Below are 16272 nucleotides of genomic sequence, written 5' to 3'. Positions count from 1 at the left end.
AAAAACGTTTTATACATTCCTCGCAAAATGGATGTGATTTGGCAATTACTTTAATTTTAAAAATTTTGATCGAAAATTGTTCCAATTAATGTGTTGACGAGGTTTTCCAAAAGTGTGCGTCCTAAAATAATCCATTAAATAAAGGTGGGTCGTACGGTGCACGTGGTTGTGACTTGTGGTGGAGGAAGGTAAAAAGGAAATTAATTTAATTTAATAAAATAAATGAAAGAATTTTTTATTTAACTTTTTTTGTTGAATGATTAAAAAAAAAGTTTTGTCTAAGATCGATTCGTCCCCCAAAAAAAAAGTTTTCAAGTTAACCTTCATCTTCAATTTTCGTGGCGGTAACTACGGTGGTGGAGAGAAAGAAATTTTAGTGGTGGAACCCAACAAATAATGAATGACAAAATGAGTTAGGGGCAGCATGTCATGTCCGTTGGATGTTTCGATTGAGGATATATTTGATCCAATAATATACACGGAGGATATATTTAAACCTAAAGTATAACGAGGGTATATTTAAATTTTCTTAACTAATTCATAATATTTATATGACTAGAAATCATTTTTTCAAATTTTTAAAAGTTAAATTTAAAAATTTAAATTATTTAATTAAACAGTTAAATTATTTATTTTTATACGTAAAATTAGTATTTTTTTTTTGTAAGGAGGTATGCAAATGTCCAAGCGAACTTTTTTTATCACATATTTATGAAACTTTCCCCCCAATCTAAATGCCCAAAAAGTAAATAGTTAGTTGAAAAAAGTTAATGACGTTACAATTTGTGTTTGTGTATTTCGTCCACACCCTATTTCCCTTACTTTTATAGAGAGCGTGTTGTGTTCCCTCCCATTTATTTTTGTCACACAAAATTGAGGGACAAAAGGGCATGGCAACTGGCGGTGACGATGATGAGAGATTCCTTAGCGCAATTGGCGTTATGGATTTCAGTAGTGATGATTCTGAATTAGCACTTCTCTTACCAGACGAAGCAGCAGCAGCAGCAGCCGAGGACGAGGTAGAAGAAGAAGAAGAAGAAGAAGAAGAAACCGAAGAAGAAGAAGAAGACGAAGAGGATGAAGAAGAATCGGGTAAATTTATTATGCATATTTTTAGAAGAAGAAGAAGACGAGACAAGTTTGTGTAGGGTTTGCAATTGGCCAAACCATATTAAATTTATTATGCACATTTTAGTATAGTCTCTTTTGTTTCTCATTTATCTTGAATTCAAGGTTTGCAATGGTAAACTTTCCGTATGACGCCCTGTTATTTCGATCGATCCCAACAGGAAGGACAACGTTGCGCAGGGTTTTATACGGAAATCGTAGTGGTGTTGCTATGAGTTCATCTCGAGAGCAAGCGATTAGACATGAGAATTTGGAGGATTATGCTGTGGAAAGTGGAGATGCTGCTATGAGGAGGACGAAAGGCGGGGAAACGGCATCGCAAGATGTTGATGAGGAAGGAGGGGGAAGTGAAGGAGGAGGAGAGTGGAATCGAAGTGAGATTGATGGTTTGTTTTGCTCTATTTGTATGGAAGCTTGGACTAACGACGGCGACCACCAAATCTGGTAATTTATACTCCCTCTCTCCATTTTTACTTGTCTATGTCCACTTTTATGTGTCTAGTTGGAAAACGGATGTATGCAGATCTTATCTTTACCTTTGTGAGGTAGATAGGTCAAGTTTCCGGTAGACCCTCGGCTGTAAAAATTACCCGACACAATAATGTCAGAAAAGAGATAGCAAAATAACAAGATACAACAACAAATAGTAATACACAGCAAGGAATAAGAAACTACGTGATACTGATATACTACTACTAAAAGGAAAAGAGGAGAGAAGAGGAGGAGACCTGCCCCCTCTCTTCCCACAAAGAAGTCGACAACCTTAGCTACCTTCTAACTTTCTACCCTACCTTCATTCCTTCCTATCTTGGGTCATGTCCTCAGTCATATGAAGTTGTATCGTGTTATGTCCTGTCTAATCACCTCCCCTAGTTCTTCTTCAGCCTACCTGTACCTCTCCTAACTCCTGCTACCGTCAACCTGTCGCACCTCCTTACTGGTGCATTCTCGCACCTCCTTTTCACATGCCCGAATCACCTCAGCCTCGCTTCCCTCATCTTGTCCACTGATGCCACTCCCACTTTATTCCGTATAACTTCGTTCCTAATCAAATCTCTCCGAGTATGCCCACACATCCATCTGAGCATCCTCATCTCAGTTACCTTCATCTTCTGAGCATGAGCATTCCTGACTGGCCAACACTCTGCCAGACAACAATGCTGGTCTAACCACCACTCCGTAGAACTTTCCTTTAAGCCTTGGCAACACCTTCTTATTGCACAATACCCCGGAGGCAAGCCTCTATTTCACTCACCCCGCTCCAATGCGATGTGTGACATCATCATCAATCTCCCGGTCTCACTAAATTACATACCCAAGATACTTGAAGCTTCCTCTCTTGAGTATGATTTGTTCCTCTATCTTCACTTCTACCCTCCGTCTCATGCGCTACGCCACTGAACTTGCACTCTAGGTACTCCGTTTTAGTCCCTGCTTAACCTGAAACCTTTAGACTCTAATTGTTGAGTTGGAAACTTTAAGGAATTGTTAGTGGCTGCACAACTTTTAAAATATGTTTGATTGATTTCAATCATGACTTAGTAATAATTAAGGGGTGATATTGTAAAAATTATCATTCTATTTATGGCTCCTTAATGGGTGTGACAAGTCAATACAGGACAAGTAAAAATGGATTGAGGGAGTATTTGTTTCTCAAGAGTTAATTTCACTAATCTTCAGAGCTGAATCACACTCCCTTCTTTTCAATTTGTTTGTCTGGTTTTGACTTGGCACGTAGTTTAAGAAAATAAAGAAGACTTGTGAATCTTGTGGTCTTAAACTAATTATATGTAGAATGTAATAAAATGCCCTTTAATCTTGTGGTCTTACACATGCCACATGGAAAGTTGGAACTAAAGAGTTGCCAAAAAAGGAAAGAAACATTATTTTTTTAAACAGACGAAAAAGGAAAGTAAGACAAACAAATTGAAACGGAGGGAGTATTAGATTAATTCGATGTTTAGAATTAAATTTTAGATATTTGAAAACTATAAGAAAAAGTACTATATGGTGAAAAAATACTATCTTAAAAGTGTTAGTTAAAGTTCATGTAGTTTGAATCTCGAGAAACAAAAAAGTGACAAGTATTTGGGGACGGATGGGTACTAATTATGATGACGTCAGTAGCATACAACCTCAGCAACAAACTAGGTTAACAACTGGTTGGATCAACTATATAAATTCTTAGTACGTGTTCCCCCATTTGGAACTGTGACAATTTTGAAAGAAATTGGGTATATCATATGATGTATGCGTAGCTAAGTCTTGTAGATTACAGTTTATAATAGTAATATTGAGTTTCGGCAGCATAACTGAATGTGTTATACCTGTGAATGTTAGAATCATCTACATTCAACCTTATAAAAAAAGAATTATCTACATCAATAGCAAGACAGATAAATGAAGCCTCGGGGGAATGATATAGCACAATGAATGTTTTTCATGCTATAGTAATCTCTGTTACTGTTCTATTTTTTATTTGTTGTCAAGATCTTCATTAATCTCGTTTAGTAACCTTTACCTTTTCATTAAAAAAAAACAAAAAAACAGCTTAGTGCAACATGTAAAAGGGAACAAGATTTGTAAAAACTTCTTTTATGACAACTTAAGTACAATGATGTAACTTGAAAAGAAAAATTCTGTAGAAGACCTCTAATTTTTTCCGTACTAAATCTAGAGGGTCTGTGGGTTGTGTATTTTAAAAGTTTGTTTCAATTGGCTTGATAAGTGACAGCTGAATGGTCACGATTCACATCCGACAAACGGTGCAATAAACATACAGGATGAAATGATGGAAGGTGGTTGATATTATTTGTGGATGTTCTATATAGCCATTGAAATGCACCGCTTATAGGTGCCAAATTATAACTATTTAAGGTGTTAGGAGGAGATGAAGTAGACCGAAAATACATGGAGAGCAGTTGTTAGTGAAGTCTTATCATCTCTTGAAATCAATGTGGACGTAGCTAACACTATAATACAATGCAAGTAAAAGGCTCATACAAGCAATATCAACTAATTGGAATTATGGTTAGGGACTTACATGTCACTGTAGGGATAACTTTACCTTATCAAAAAAAAAAATAAAAAAATGTCACCGTAAGGATAAGCTTGGTATTTACAGAGTCCCTAGTTTTAGAGACAGATTTACCACGAAACATAACTTATTTAGTTATGGAATGACATTGACCCAAATAAAGTTGAATGTATATTGATAATTCATACAGTCGACCAAACTAGTGGAGTTGAGGTTTAGCTAATTTATTGATAGATATACAACTGATCACGAAAAATATGATTTTCAACTGTTAATACTTCTTTCGTCTTCCACCTTTTAATCTTTTGCAGCTGTCTTCCTTGTGGGCATATATATGGTTTGTCATGTATCAAAAAGTGGTTGCAACAAAAAGGAAGTTTAGGAAAGGTATTTCTTATAATAATTTGGTCATTGTTTTATAAAATATCTGAGATCCTTTTTCAGTTCATCCCTCACGTTCTTTGTTTTGTTCTTTTGTAGTGCCCTCAATGTAATAAGAAATGCACAGTGAAGGGTATCCGTGTACTTTATGCTTCTCAACTTCATGCTGTTGATGAAGAGCTTCAAAAGGTCTTAATTTGACGCTTATATATATTGAAGGTTGCTCTATGAGATAGTGATCCAATCCTTTCCTCTTTTGCAGAAAATTCGGTCTCTTGAAGCTAGATGTTTTTCTCTTGAAAAAGAGGTAAGGAAAAAATGAAGGTTTTAGAATTAGTCAGTGTGACCTCCTGATAGAACTGAGGTCTGACGTCTAAATGAAGAATCACAGTGGAGACCTTCAAGGTTTTCCATGTAGCCAATGCAAAGTACTTGAGGAAAACGTATCAGACTGGCCTAACCCACCCACCCACCCCTTTCAAAAAAAAAAAAAAAAAAAAAAAAAAAACAATAGGACGATTGAAAGATGGTTATCTTTTTGTGTCTTAGGCTGGGGTTTTCCTTTGCTCGATTAAGGAATGGTGCAGCTTAAAAAAATTGTTAGTTTTCAAATGGAGAAAGTCTCTCAAGATATTAAAAACTTGACGTATGTTTGTGGAAACCTCTGAAATAGTTGTTATAGGTAAGGGAAGTGTCTCTCATTTTTTAGATGGAACACAAGGAGAAAGATGAGTAGTTGAAGAGGTTGCATTAGCTTTTTCAATCATCTAAAATTAAACAGAAATAAGTAAGATAAACATAGTTCCTTGCCTTATAACATTTAAGCTATACTCAAAGGGAAAAATAAAACGCCTTGAATTGGAGAAGAAAACCAAAACCTCCCCTTCCCTTCCTCTCCCTTTTACCCTTATTCACTATGTACAGCCAAATTGTTTGCTTTTAACAGCTTGCTCTCTCTGGAAGGGTATTCAATTTACCTGTCACTTTAGCCTTGGTCGGGTCCCAGATTCACCCTGGGTTGGCTGCAATAATGATACTTCTGCTTTAACGACTGTTGAAAACAATTTTCTCACCTCTCTGGAGGTGCTAAATTGCATCTTTCTTTACATGTTCTCATGGTGATTATAAGATTAAATATGTGCAGTGTACTGACTGGTGTAAGAAAGAAGTTGAGTGGAGGAGGAGAGAAGCTGAGTTGCATAAGCAAGTGGAGCACCTCAAAGAGGTCTGTCTCGTTTTGTGTGCTATATCACTTTTTATGTGATATGGTTACTACCAAAAACACCCACTGTAAATTTTGTTTAAACTTTTTGTCTATGGTTTGCACAACTAGCTGATTATGCCTACTTCATCAGTATTTTTTTTTTTTTAAGCACTCATTGAGCCCCGACTAATCCCGGGGGTGCACAAAGCCCTCGGCAAGGAGTTTCCTTGTTTGAAAATTCGGTGGTTTCCCAGTCCAATGCCCTTATTGTTTATTCGAACTTGAGACCTACTTCATCAGTATTTTACTTCATCAGTATTTTACTCATTGCCTTTCTCTTGTTTGAAAACTCCAATGTTATATTCCCTTTCTTCCTGAGGACCAAATTGACTTTGGTGCATTTTCTTTAATACATATTATGGAACTCTTTTTCCTGCCAGCATTCCATTTTAACATTCTTCAGAATATGACATTTTTCAACGCCTTTTAGGTTAAACCAGGTACTTGTTTTGCTTTCTAAGAAATATTCTTGAATGTTTATATTCCCCTTTCCTAGTTTATTCTAGCCATCTCTTTCGGATTTTTGATTTATGCTGTAGCTTTTTTTGGATAACAACAACAACATACCCAGTTGGATCCCACAACGTGAGGTCTGGGGAGGGTAAAGTGTACGCAAACCTTACCCCACCTCGAAGGTAGGGAGGTCGTTTCCGAAAGATCTCGCTAAAGAAACAAGGAAAACAAGGGAAACAAGGGAAAAGAGTCAGATACGGATAAACAAATCAAAACCATGTGAAAATGAGAAATAGCAAGAGTAACGAAGTCATGATAAAATAACAAAGATAGATAAGACCAACACATAGAAGCAGGATAAAAATACTCCTAATACGAGAAAGGAAACCTCGCGGCCCCCCACTAGCCCTCCTGATACTCGACCTCCACCCCCTCTTATCACCGGTCATGTCCTCGGTAAGCTGAAGTAACGCCATGTCCCGCCAAATCACCCTCCCCCCCCGCCTTTTCGGCCTACCCCTCCCCTCTCTTCGGCCCACCACCGCCATCCTCTCACACCTTCTCGGCGGGCGCGTTAGCGCGTCTCCGCCGCACGTGGCCGAACCACCTCAACCTCCCTTCCCGCATCTTATCCACCACGGGGGCCACACCCACCTTATCCCGAATCACTTCATTCCGAATCCTATCTCTCTCCCGGGTATGCCGCACATCCATCTCAAAGATCCGCATCTCACTACCTTCATCTTCTCCGGACACGCGCTTTCTTAACGCCGCATTCCGTCCCATACAACATAGCCGGCCTAACCACCGCTTTTTGTAGAACTTTCCCTTTAGAATAGCGCCACCTTCTCATCACATAACACCCCGACGCGACTTCCATTTCATCCATCCCGCTCCCGCGACGTGTGACATCGTCGTCAATCTCGCCGGTCCATGGATGATCGACCCTAGGTACTTGAAACTTTTTTTCTTCGGGACGACCGAGTATCCACCGCACGTCCTTGTCCTCTACTTGACTCCCATTATCGAACTTGCACTCTAAGTACTCGTCTTAGTCCCGCTCAACTCGAAACCCTTCGACTCCGCAGTCTCGTCGCCAAACCTCCGGGCCTCGCGTTAACACCGCCCCGCGACTCGTCAATAAGCACAATGTCATCCGCAAATAACATGCACCACGGTACCTCTCCTTGAATGTGTGGCTTGTCGAGCGTCCATCAAGCACAAAGAACGAAACGGCTAAGCGCGGACCCCTGGTGCAGGCCCATCGTGACTGGAAAGTGTTCCGAGTCACCTCCAACCGTCCTCACCCGGGTTTTGGCTCCATCATACATGTCCTTAATCGCTCTAATGTATGCTACGGGATTACCCTCAGCCTTCTGCACATCTCCACGCACCTCTTGGGACTTTGTCGTAAGCCTTCTCAAGGTCGACAAACACCATGTGCAAGTCGACTTCTTCTTATCCCTATACTGCTCCACCAACCTCCTCACTAGGTGAATGGTTTCTGTAGTCGAACACCCCGGAATGAATCCGAACTGGTTCTCCGAAATAGAAACTAACTTCCTCATCCTCGCTTCCACCACTCTCTCCCAAACTTTCATCGTATGGCTCAACAAACTCGATACCCCTATAGTTGTTGCGTAGCCTCGAATATCCCCTTGTTTTTACACAACGGGATCATAGTGCTCCATCTCCACTCTTCATGCATCTCCGCCGTCCTAAAAATAACATTCAACAACCGCGTAAAATTCTACCGGTATTTCATCTGGCCCGGTCGCCCTCCCCCTGCTCATCTTCCGCATAACCCCCTCGACCTCTTCAACCTTGACCCGCCTGCAGTATCCAAAATCGCGGCGGCTCTCAGAGAGCTCCAATTCGCCTAAAACTATGTTCCGGTCCCCCTCTTCGTTCAGGAGTTTATGAAAGTAGGACTGCCATCTTCGTCTAATAAGGGCATCCTCCACCAAAACTTTCCCTCCCTCGTCTTTGATACACTTCACTTGATCCAGGTCCCGAGCCTTCCTCTCCCTCACTCTGGCTAGCCTGTACAACTTCTTGTCCCCCCCTTTTTCCCCCAAATCTTCATACAAGTTTCACAATAGTATAGATATCTCTGTTAATCTTTGTTCATCAAAGCAGCATATTACTTACTGTATATCTATTCTTCGTAGAGAACAACTGAGGGCTCGCCAAGTGAGATGCAAAACAGGTCATCTGGAAGCATTTTTGGTAAGCAGTCCATGAGAAATCCTTGCTTAGGGGTATTGATACTATTGGGTATGTTGTATCATCATTTCACGCTGAAGTTCCAGTACCTCTCTATGTCGTGCAGGACGCAATAATGTCTCCAAATCTGCAAGACGTGAATATGTGAATGGTTTTGCTTTTCAGGTTTGCCATCTGCTCTGCTCTTGTCAAATGTGAAAATTGAGCTATAGGAATTCTGTTCTTTTTAAGTTTGATTTCTTATTAGTAGCAATTGAGAAATCATTACTCCTTTATCCATTGTTGTTCCAAATTTATTGCAACTTGTGTACCATGATGCACTGGAAATATACTCACCTTTAGGTTAGCACTTGCGTAGCATCAATAGTCTGAATGAGACTGGGAACATAGTACAGGCTGGTCAGTTCCCTTCCTGCTTATTGGCCCAAGACATGACCTTTATTTTCTCTGTTAACTCGTTTTTCTTACTGGCTTTATATTGAGAATGAACTAGCATACCCCCGTTGACTGAGGTTTAGTAACATTATGTTTTATCCGTTTGTAGAAAGAGTTTCAGATTGATGGTGCTCGCCTATTTGATGTGGACAGCAATGGTGAGAATTTGATGATTGCCAGAAGGCTCTCTGGAATGGGAGGACAGCATATGCTTACCAAAGTAAATTTCATAGGTCGCCTTATTGGTCTCTAATGATTTGTGGTCTGCGTACGTTCTTCAACTTTTTCTACTTTTGCATTTTGCAGATCAGTCTGTTACCTCCGCATGAAAGAGAAGACATTATGCTTCCTCTGAACATGAAAACTATCAAGGACTTGCATGTTTCTCCTCATGAAAGACTCATACTCTTGGCTTCTTTAGGAAAGAAGTTGTCAGTTCTTAGGTTGATAACCTCCCTCCACTTTCTGCCAAATAATTGCTGTATAACAGCAAAATATACTTAATTGAAAAATATCTGTGTTAGTTTCCGTTTTGTGTTTCCCTCCTGGTAAGCATCTTATTTATTTTGTTCTCTTTCTTTTGCAGTGCTGAAAACAACCATATTGTTCTGACATACGACTTACCGGTAATAACTCTAGGTCTTCTTTTATATTTGTCTTTTTGCTTTCACTGGTTAAGTTTGTGTAAAGCTAAAATTGCTCGCAGAGTTGTTGGGTAATGTATTAGATATTTTATTTTGGTTGATAAGCTCTCTGGATGAGAAATCTTCTGTTTGAATGTTTGTCGATTAGAGTTCTTGTGGAGTAATTATTCTGTACGCTGTATACACTTTATGGTAACTGGTAGGCCTCATAGGTCCCTTATTTTCACAGTTAAATTTACAGAGCGACTACTAGATTGGGGTGGACCTTCACTATCAGCATCAGAAGCCAATCTTAGGAAGTGCTACTTTTTATTGACAACTTGAGACTTGACAAAATACAATTTTCTTTAAAATAGCAATTAGCGTTGGTTCTACCCTACCCTCCTAATACATAGAACACAAATCTCAGCCGTACTTTTTTGCAGCAGAAGATTATGTGCAAAGTACTGATTATTGCTTGTCTTATTTCTGTTGAAGTTTCTGCTTTTTTTTCCATCTTATCTTTGTTGTTGATTGTAATACTAAAGCCTGTTGAATTTTTCAAAGTTATATATTTCCTGCCTGCTTGATAATTTGTCTGGATGGCGAGGTTGCATTTTCTCCCTGTCATCTAGATGTTGATGGGCCACGGACAGTTTACTTGGAAAAATAGTAAGAAATTTCTGTTTTTATCAAAAAAATGGTAAAACATTTTTGCATAATTTCCCAAGTCTCATTGGCAGGTTAGGAGTTTGTCGAGTCCAAGGCTGCTTTAAGTTATATTTAAATCTCTGTAAGTTGTCAAAGTAATTGAAAGAAGTTTTAAGAGCCTGTGGGGAATTTCATAAATCATCAAAGACAATACCATGTTTAAAACTTTAAAAGGAATGCTCTTTTTAAAATATTGAGGTGGTTCTTTTGGACATTCAAAAAAAGAGATGGAATTTCTAACAGATTTACAAGGTAAAAGATGCATCTCTTGAGCTGCAAAAAGTACTGCCTTTATAACATGCCTCCGAATGCCTTGCTGCTATGATTGTCTAGATTCAATTGCTGCGTCGTCGACTTTTACACTCTCAGTAGTGTGCTTCCTGATAATAATCCTTTTGTTACTATTGTTATTTTTCTAATTCTGTTACTGTTGTTGACTTCTCTATAGGATGGGTTTGTTGCTAATGGATAGAGTATCACTTTTGTTCTAGACTTCTAATGCCATTGGCCAAAGTTAATTTGATTCTTCCTTTTTTTTAATCTATTCGGAATGTGCAGGCTGTTCCTTGGTCATGTTCGTGGGATCTCAACATGTCGCATAGCATGTATGTTGGATTACAGGTCCTAACACATAATCCATCTGTTGGAAAATAGTTCCACTTTTTGTTTTTTGCGAGTCCAACAAAATAATCTTCAACTAATAATTCTGAATCTATTCTCTCATTATTTTGACATGGCAGAAAATTACAACTTATAGTCTTTTTATATGTAGTTTATAAGTATCTGATGTTCAAAAAATGAGTGAATATATACCTAAGTTAGCTCGGAAAATTTGTCAAGTTGACCATCATAGAATCTGAAGTGACAAGCAAGTTGGTATTGTTGGAACATTTATTCTTTTTCATTAGTTAGTCTCTCTTTCAAGTCTAGCAACGCCATTGTTATTTATCAAAAAGAAAACAGTTACTATCTCTTTTCTTCTTTTTCCTCCTGAGTAATGTGTCATATTTTTAATTTCGTGTTTGCAGAATGGCATGGTTTTGCAGTTTGATCGGCGTCAAACTACTGTTCCAGTGGAATCTTTGACTGGGTTAACAGGAAATCCTGTTCATACTCTGTGTTCCCTTTTTGCTGATCCTACACTTGGTGCCGGTGTTAAAAGTGTTCTTTCTGCATCTTCAGTAGGCTTGTGCCACTGGAACTTTGGTAGCAGTAATGAAAGGTGAGTTCTGGTATGGTAACTACTCTAAATTTCACTTAGTTGTTGGTTCTTGAGGTGAACAAGTTTTTCTTACTGTCTACTATCTTTTGAGTTGCAGCATCCATTACTGTAGCTTTAGAACTGTTAGGATCCCGACGACTCTTTGCTGAGTAACTGACTCAAGAATTTTTGCACTTTGGAATATCTCTGAGTAGATTATTCCTGTAACCTGACAGTTGTAATCATTAACTAACTGCAAATTTAGATCTGAGGAATTTTCTTAAAGGGGCCTAACTGAAAATTTAGATTGTAGGAATATTCTTAAAGGAGCCTGCATTTTCTGGTCTCCGAATATGTTTTAGGTACTCATTCATCCTGTACAAAAGACTGATGTAGAAAAACTAGTGGGTTATATGGAAAAAAAAATGTTTGAGGCATTTAGTTGGCCATTTTTCCAGTTTTTGTAGAAAGAGATATTGCTTAAATAGGGGCAGACTATACTCATTATCTTTGTTTATAATAGCTTACATGCTGTGGTGAGATTAAGAGTGATTGTGTTCAATGCAAATTGTGGCTCACTAAATAGTCCAGCTGGCTATTGAGTTATGGGTTCTTGAGAATGTAAGCTTTTTGTTATGGTAAAACAGTTAATTGCTAGTACGATATGGTGATCAAATATCTCAAAAGATAGGTTAGAAATGATATTATCTTCAGACAGCGTCACAACGATGATACACGGGAGGTGATTGATTACATTTTGTTCCTTGAAGTTGTTTGTTATCGCATTTCGCCTTTTCCTGATAGATTTTAACTCTAAAAGATACTCTTAATTGGAATAACAAGGTTATCAGGTAATGTCAAGGATTTAACTTGGTCATTGATTTCTTATTGACTTAGTTTATTGTGGAGACAACATGAATTTGTGTCTTGATATTCCCACAATCTGAAGCCATGGCAAGGCTTTACGCCTAAAGTCTTAAGGTTTGCCAGGAAGGATCTTTTTTCTTTGATTAGTTAAAGTTCCCTGTGGACCATTTGGCGGACGGTTGGAAATTCATTGGATAAACAAGCCCCCCCTCCCTCCTTCTCTACCCCTCTTCACTTAAATGCTAGGGTTTTGTATCCGGAAAGGTTTGAACTCGTGAAATGTGATTAACCCACACATCATGAGCTATGAAGAATCTTGAAATTATTGCAAAGAACTTTCACTACTTGAATTGTCAAAAGTACAATCTTACCTTTTATTTTGGAGGATTTAACCTCGTTAATGTATTTAGGTCCTTCCTCGTTCACAATTCAATCTACTATTTCTACAAATATCTATGGGTATATAAAGCTTCTTAGAGGCAAAGTTTATTGCTTTTTTATGCAGAAATTTTTTGCTCGTATGCCAACCGTTTTCTGATTTTCGACGTGCTAGCCCTAGTAGTAAGAACAATTTCTCTGAATGTGCATGGCTGTGTCTAGAATCATGTTAAGAGGAGTTGGTGGATAGTTCGCCAGCAGTTGTGGCGTTCAAGTGATAAGAGCATCTGTTACGTGGATGTAGATCGAGTTTGCTTTTAAAGCTGGTCTGAGAGATTGTTTATCGTGAAGGTCTACTTTATTGTCCACTGATGATTTTAAGTGATAAGAATCAGAGGCGGATTCAGAATTTAAGCTTTATAGGTTCAACTTTTACAGTATTTTGGTTGAACAATTATATTCTTTAAGTTATGGGTTCATATCTACTACTTGTTGCAATTTTTGTAAATTTTTTACACATTAAGTACTGGGTTCAAATGAACCCGGTACCAATACTCTACATCCATTTCTGATAAGAGCTTGTAAATGATAGTTGATGTAGATCGTAGCAGGACTTATTATGTGACTTTTCATGCTGGTCTAAAAGAGAGCCTTTCTTGAAGTTCTGTCTTATTCCCTCGTAGTAGACAAGATTGCTTTCAAAAATAAATTGTTTGAATGTTTGACTATGCCCAGAATCTATGAATTCCATATTAATAATAGAGTTTCATTTATCACTGAAGGCCGTGCTTGGTCCCTGAGTCGGAGAATCAAGGAATCTGTATATCTCTCGCTTATGGAGATAGAAATGATGACGTAGTTGCCTCTTTCCGTCCTAAACTGGAGAGCTCTGGTGACATGGCTGCTTCTCAAGTATTGCCTACTCCAGTTTCTACAATGGAGCAAGCAGTAGACGGTTCTCATGTTCTTTACAGGAGAATGGGTACCAGATACCAGAAGTTAGGATCGTCTTGTGCGAAAGTGAGTGGCATCCGACTTCCAAAATCTGCTATAATTGATAGAGGGAAGAACGCCATGTTTGCTTCTGGTGATGAATCAACAATGGAACTGGTCTTACAAGATTTGCCATCTTTAAATGTGGCTCAGCGCATTAAATCTCTCGACGGACCTATTCGTGATGTGAGGTATGCACGCCTCCGAAATTCAGGATGGCTCGGTTGTTTGAGTGAGGATACATTGCAGCTTTACTCAACTAAGCTCCAATGAAGAAAGGTAACTTTTCATAGCTTGTTTACCGTCTTTGATTGCTTTAGCTATGTTTATGTTTACAGTCCAAAAATGCCTTTCTGTTCTTTCTGCTCGACTCCTTTAAAGTGTATTGGGATGCACTAAAGTTTTGCCTTGTGTATCAGAATTCCAAATTATAGACTCTTGCTAATTTGGTACTAGAGTTAGTCGCCTCCTCTTACAGCCTGGCCTAGCTAAAGTGTTCATTTTTTTTAAAATTTAAACAGCCAAGATTTTAGGGGGAAAAAAGTGCTTGTGAGTATTAGCAGAAGTTTTTCCAGAAGCTGAAAAAAACAGTTTTTCCCCGGAAGCACTTTTGGAACCTTGACCAAGCACAAAATACTTCGATAATATTGCAAAGTGATTTTTCAAATTAATTCGCCAAAAACAAATTGTTAGTCTCCAAATGTTCTTTTTCCAAAAAGAATTTCTGACAAAAAGCATTTTTCAAAATAAGCATGTTTTGGAAGCTTGACCAAACATGATATTAGCCTCTCAGCGATAGAACGGTTTCATATATGCATGTTTGATACCCATTGTGTGTACTGCAAGCATTTTGCCAAGTCTAGTCTTCTGGTCTTGAATTTGGAGTTATGCCTGTTGTCAATAATGTGATTTATGTAGATGCAGAATAATTAGTTTCTACCGACTGCCTATGCTATTTACTAAATGATGATACCGTCTCCAGTCAGTTTGATTTTGATTTTTTTTTTATTGCAGGTGGCTTCGAAGACTCCTTAAATCACCAGTATGTTGGATGCTTCATGTGACCGATTTTGACTGTATAGTTTTGCGTCTAATGTGTAGAAATAGCATCGTTTTTGTAACTTTTTGGGGTCAGAGAGCAGTCAGGTTGTAGAAACGATAATTTAATAGTGGTAAGTTATACAGCCGTGTATAATTTAACATAAGGTAAAATTGACCTGCGACGACAGGTAAATCTTCTTATCAAATTTGGTATGGTAACTCGAAAAAATAGAGTAGAGACTTTGCTATAACTACTTAACTAGTTAAATTGCACATAGTGTAAGAACTCTCTAATAAATTATTTATTGGTGAAACGGAAGAGCTGATGTATAAGAAAGACACCTTATTTGACATCTATAAATGAGTTTTAGATGAACCTAGCTCTTTTTTTCTTTCTTAAATTGGTAACACAATCCGGTGTTTAGAACAAATTGATATGATTAATCTAGATTTGTGTCGTAATAACCTCTTAATCTTTCAAATCAGAAAGTGGTTGAGATTTGTAATTTTGCACCATACAAGGACAGACGTACGTAAACTTCCATTCAAAGATTAAATTCCAATATCTTCGTACTTTTTGGGTGTTTTGTAGCACAACTCAAGTTTATGACAAATATTGTTCGTTTTAGCTTTGTAGACCTTACAGATTTGTCTCTTCGTCTACGTCATTATCGAATCCAAAAGCGCATCTAACGGTGTATCATGTACATTTGTTACGATAAAGCTTTTCAATTCTAACATGGAATTCGTTTAAGGTTCCAAGCTTGAACTTTCAGTCCTTCTCTTTAATCAATCGGGCAATTTGCAGGATTGTCCTTCGCTGGGGGTGGTCTTTAATTTTTGCCCCTCAAATTGATGGTCTTTAACTTTTGCCCTTACGGCCCAAATTCTGCCTTACATGGGCAAAGGCAGAATTTCTGCCCCCGTAATTTGAGCCTTAAGGTAGAATTTGCATGGGCAAAAATTCTACCTCTGCTCATGCAAATTCTGCTTTAAGGCCCAAATTTGCCTTGCATAGGCAGAATTCTGCCTTAACTTTTTTTTTATTTTTTTATTTTTTACTGTGGGTTCGAATCCACAACCTTGAGATATTAGGCGAAGGACATAACTTAAAGACCACCAATTTGAAGGGAAAAAATTAAAGACCACCCCAAAATGAAGCATAATCCGCGCAAAAAAAAAAAGTAATCAATCCATATCGGCCCGTCTTCCATCATGGGCGTCACGGACAACCCCTAAAAATTGTGTCCTTGTTGAGGTTTGACCCAACACTGAGGTAGTGTCCTTTAGAGAGAGCAATTATCCAATTTGCAAATATTTAACAACATAACGATTATTTAACTATGCAATAAAGATTTTTACAGAAGGTAAAAAAGAAAAAATATATCCGACCTGCCGGATTCGAACCAGCGACCTAAAGATTACAGTACCAACTACAGTCTTCCGCTCTACCAACTGAGCTAAGGTCGGTTTGTTATTTTTCCTTCGACTATTCATTTTAATACAATACTATTTAGATCTTTCATTTTCTTCG

General features: G+C 38.2%; 1 protein-coding gene and 1 non-coding gene across 2 annotated transcripts; one reads left to right on the top strand and one right to left on the bottom strand.

Moving 5' to 3' along the window:
• Positions 1-875: 875 nt before the first annotated feature.
• Positions 876-14944, top strand: LOC132057351 (uncharacterized). The gene is made up of 15 exons (XM_059449917.1): positions 876-1092; positions 1290-1572; positions 4477-4552; positions 4646-4735; positions 4809-4853; positions 5691-5771; positions 8435-8492; positions 8596-8654; positions 9034-9144; positions 9231-9367; positions 9511-9550; positions 10817-10879; positions 11287-11480; positions 13487-13976; positions 14712-14944. The coding sequence occupies exons 1-14, from the start codon at positions 891-893 to the stop codon at positions 13968-13970; spliced, it is 1923 nt and encodes a 640-aa protein (XP_059305900.1). The 5' UTR covers positions 876-890; the 3' UTR covers positions 13971-13976; positions 14712-14944.
• Positions 14945-16124: 1180 nt separating this feature from the next.
• Positions 16125-16208, bottom strand: TRNAY-GUA (transfer RNA tyrosine (anticodon GUA)). Its single transcript is given in 2 exon segments — positions 16125-16160; positions 16172-16208. It is a non-coding gene; the product is annotated as a tRNA-Tyr (tRNA).
• Between the last annotated feature and the right edge of the window lie 64 nt (positions 16209-16272).

This window comes from Lycium ferocissimum, chromosome 5, assembly GCF_029784015.1.
Source record: "Lycium ferocissimum isolate CSIRO_LF1 chromosome 5, AGI_CSIRO_Lferr_CH_V1, whole genome shotgun sequence".
In the NCBI taxonomy this organism is placed as follows: domain Eukaryota; kingdom Viridiplantae; phylum Streptophyta; class Magnoliopsida; order Solanales; family Solanaceae; genus Lycium; species Lycium ferocissimum.
The sequence above is the reverse complement of the archived record's forward strand: the minus strand, read 5'-3'. Positions and strand labels throughout refer to the sequence as shown.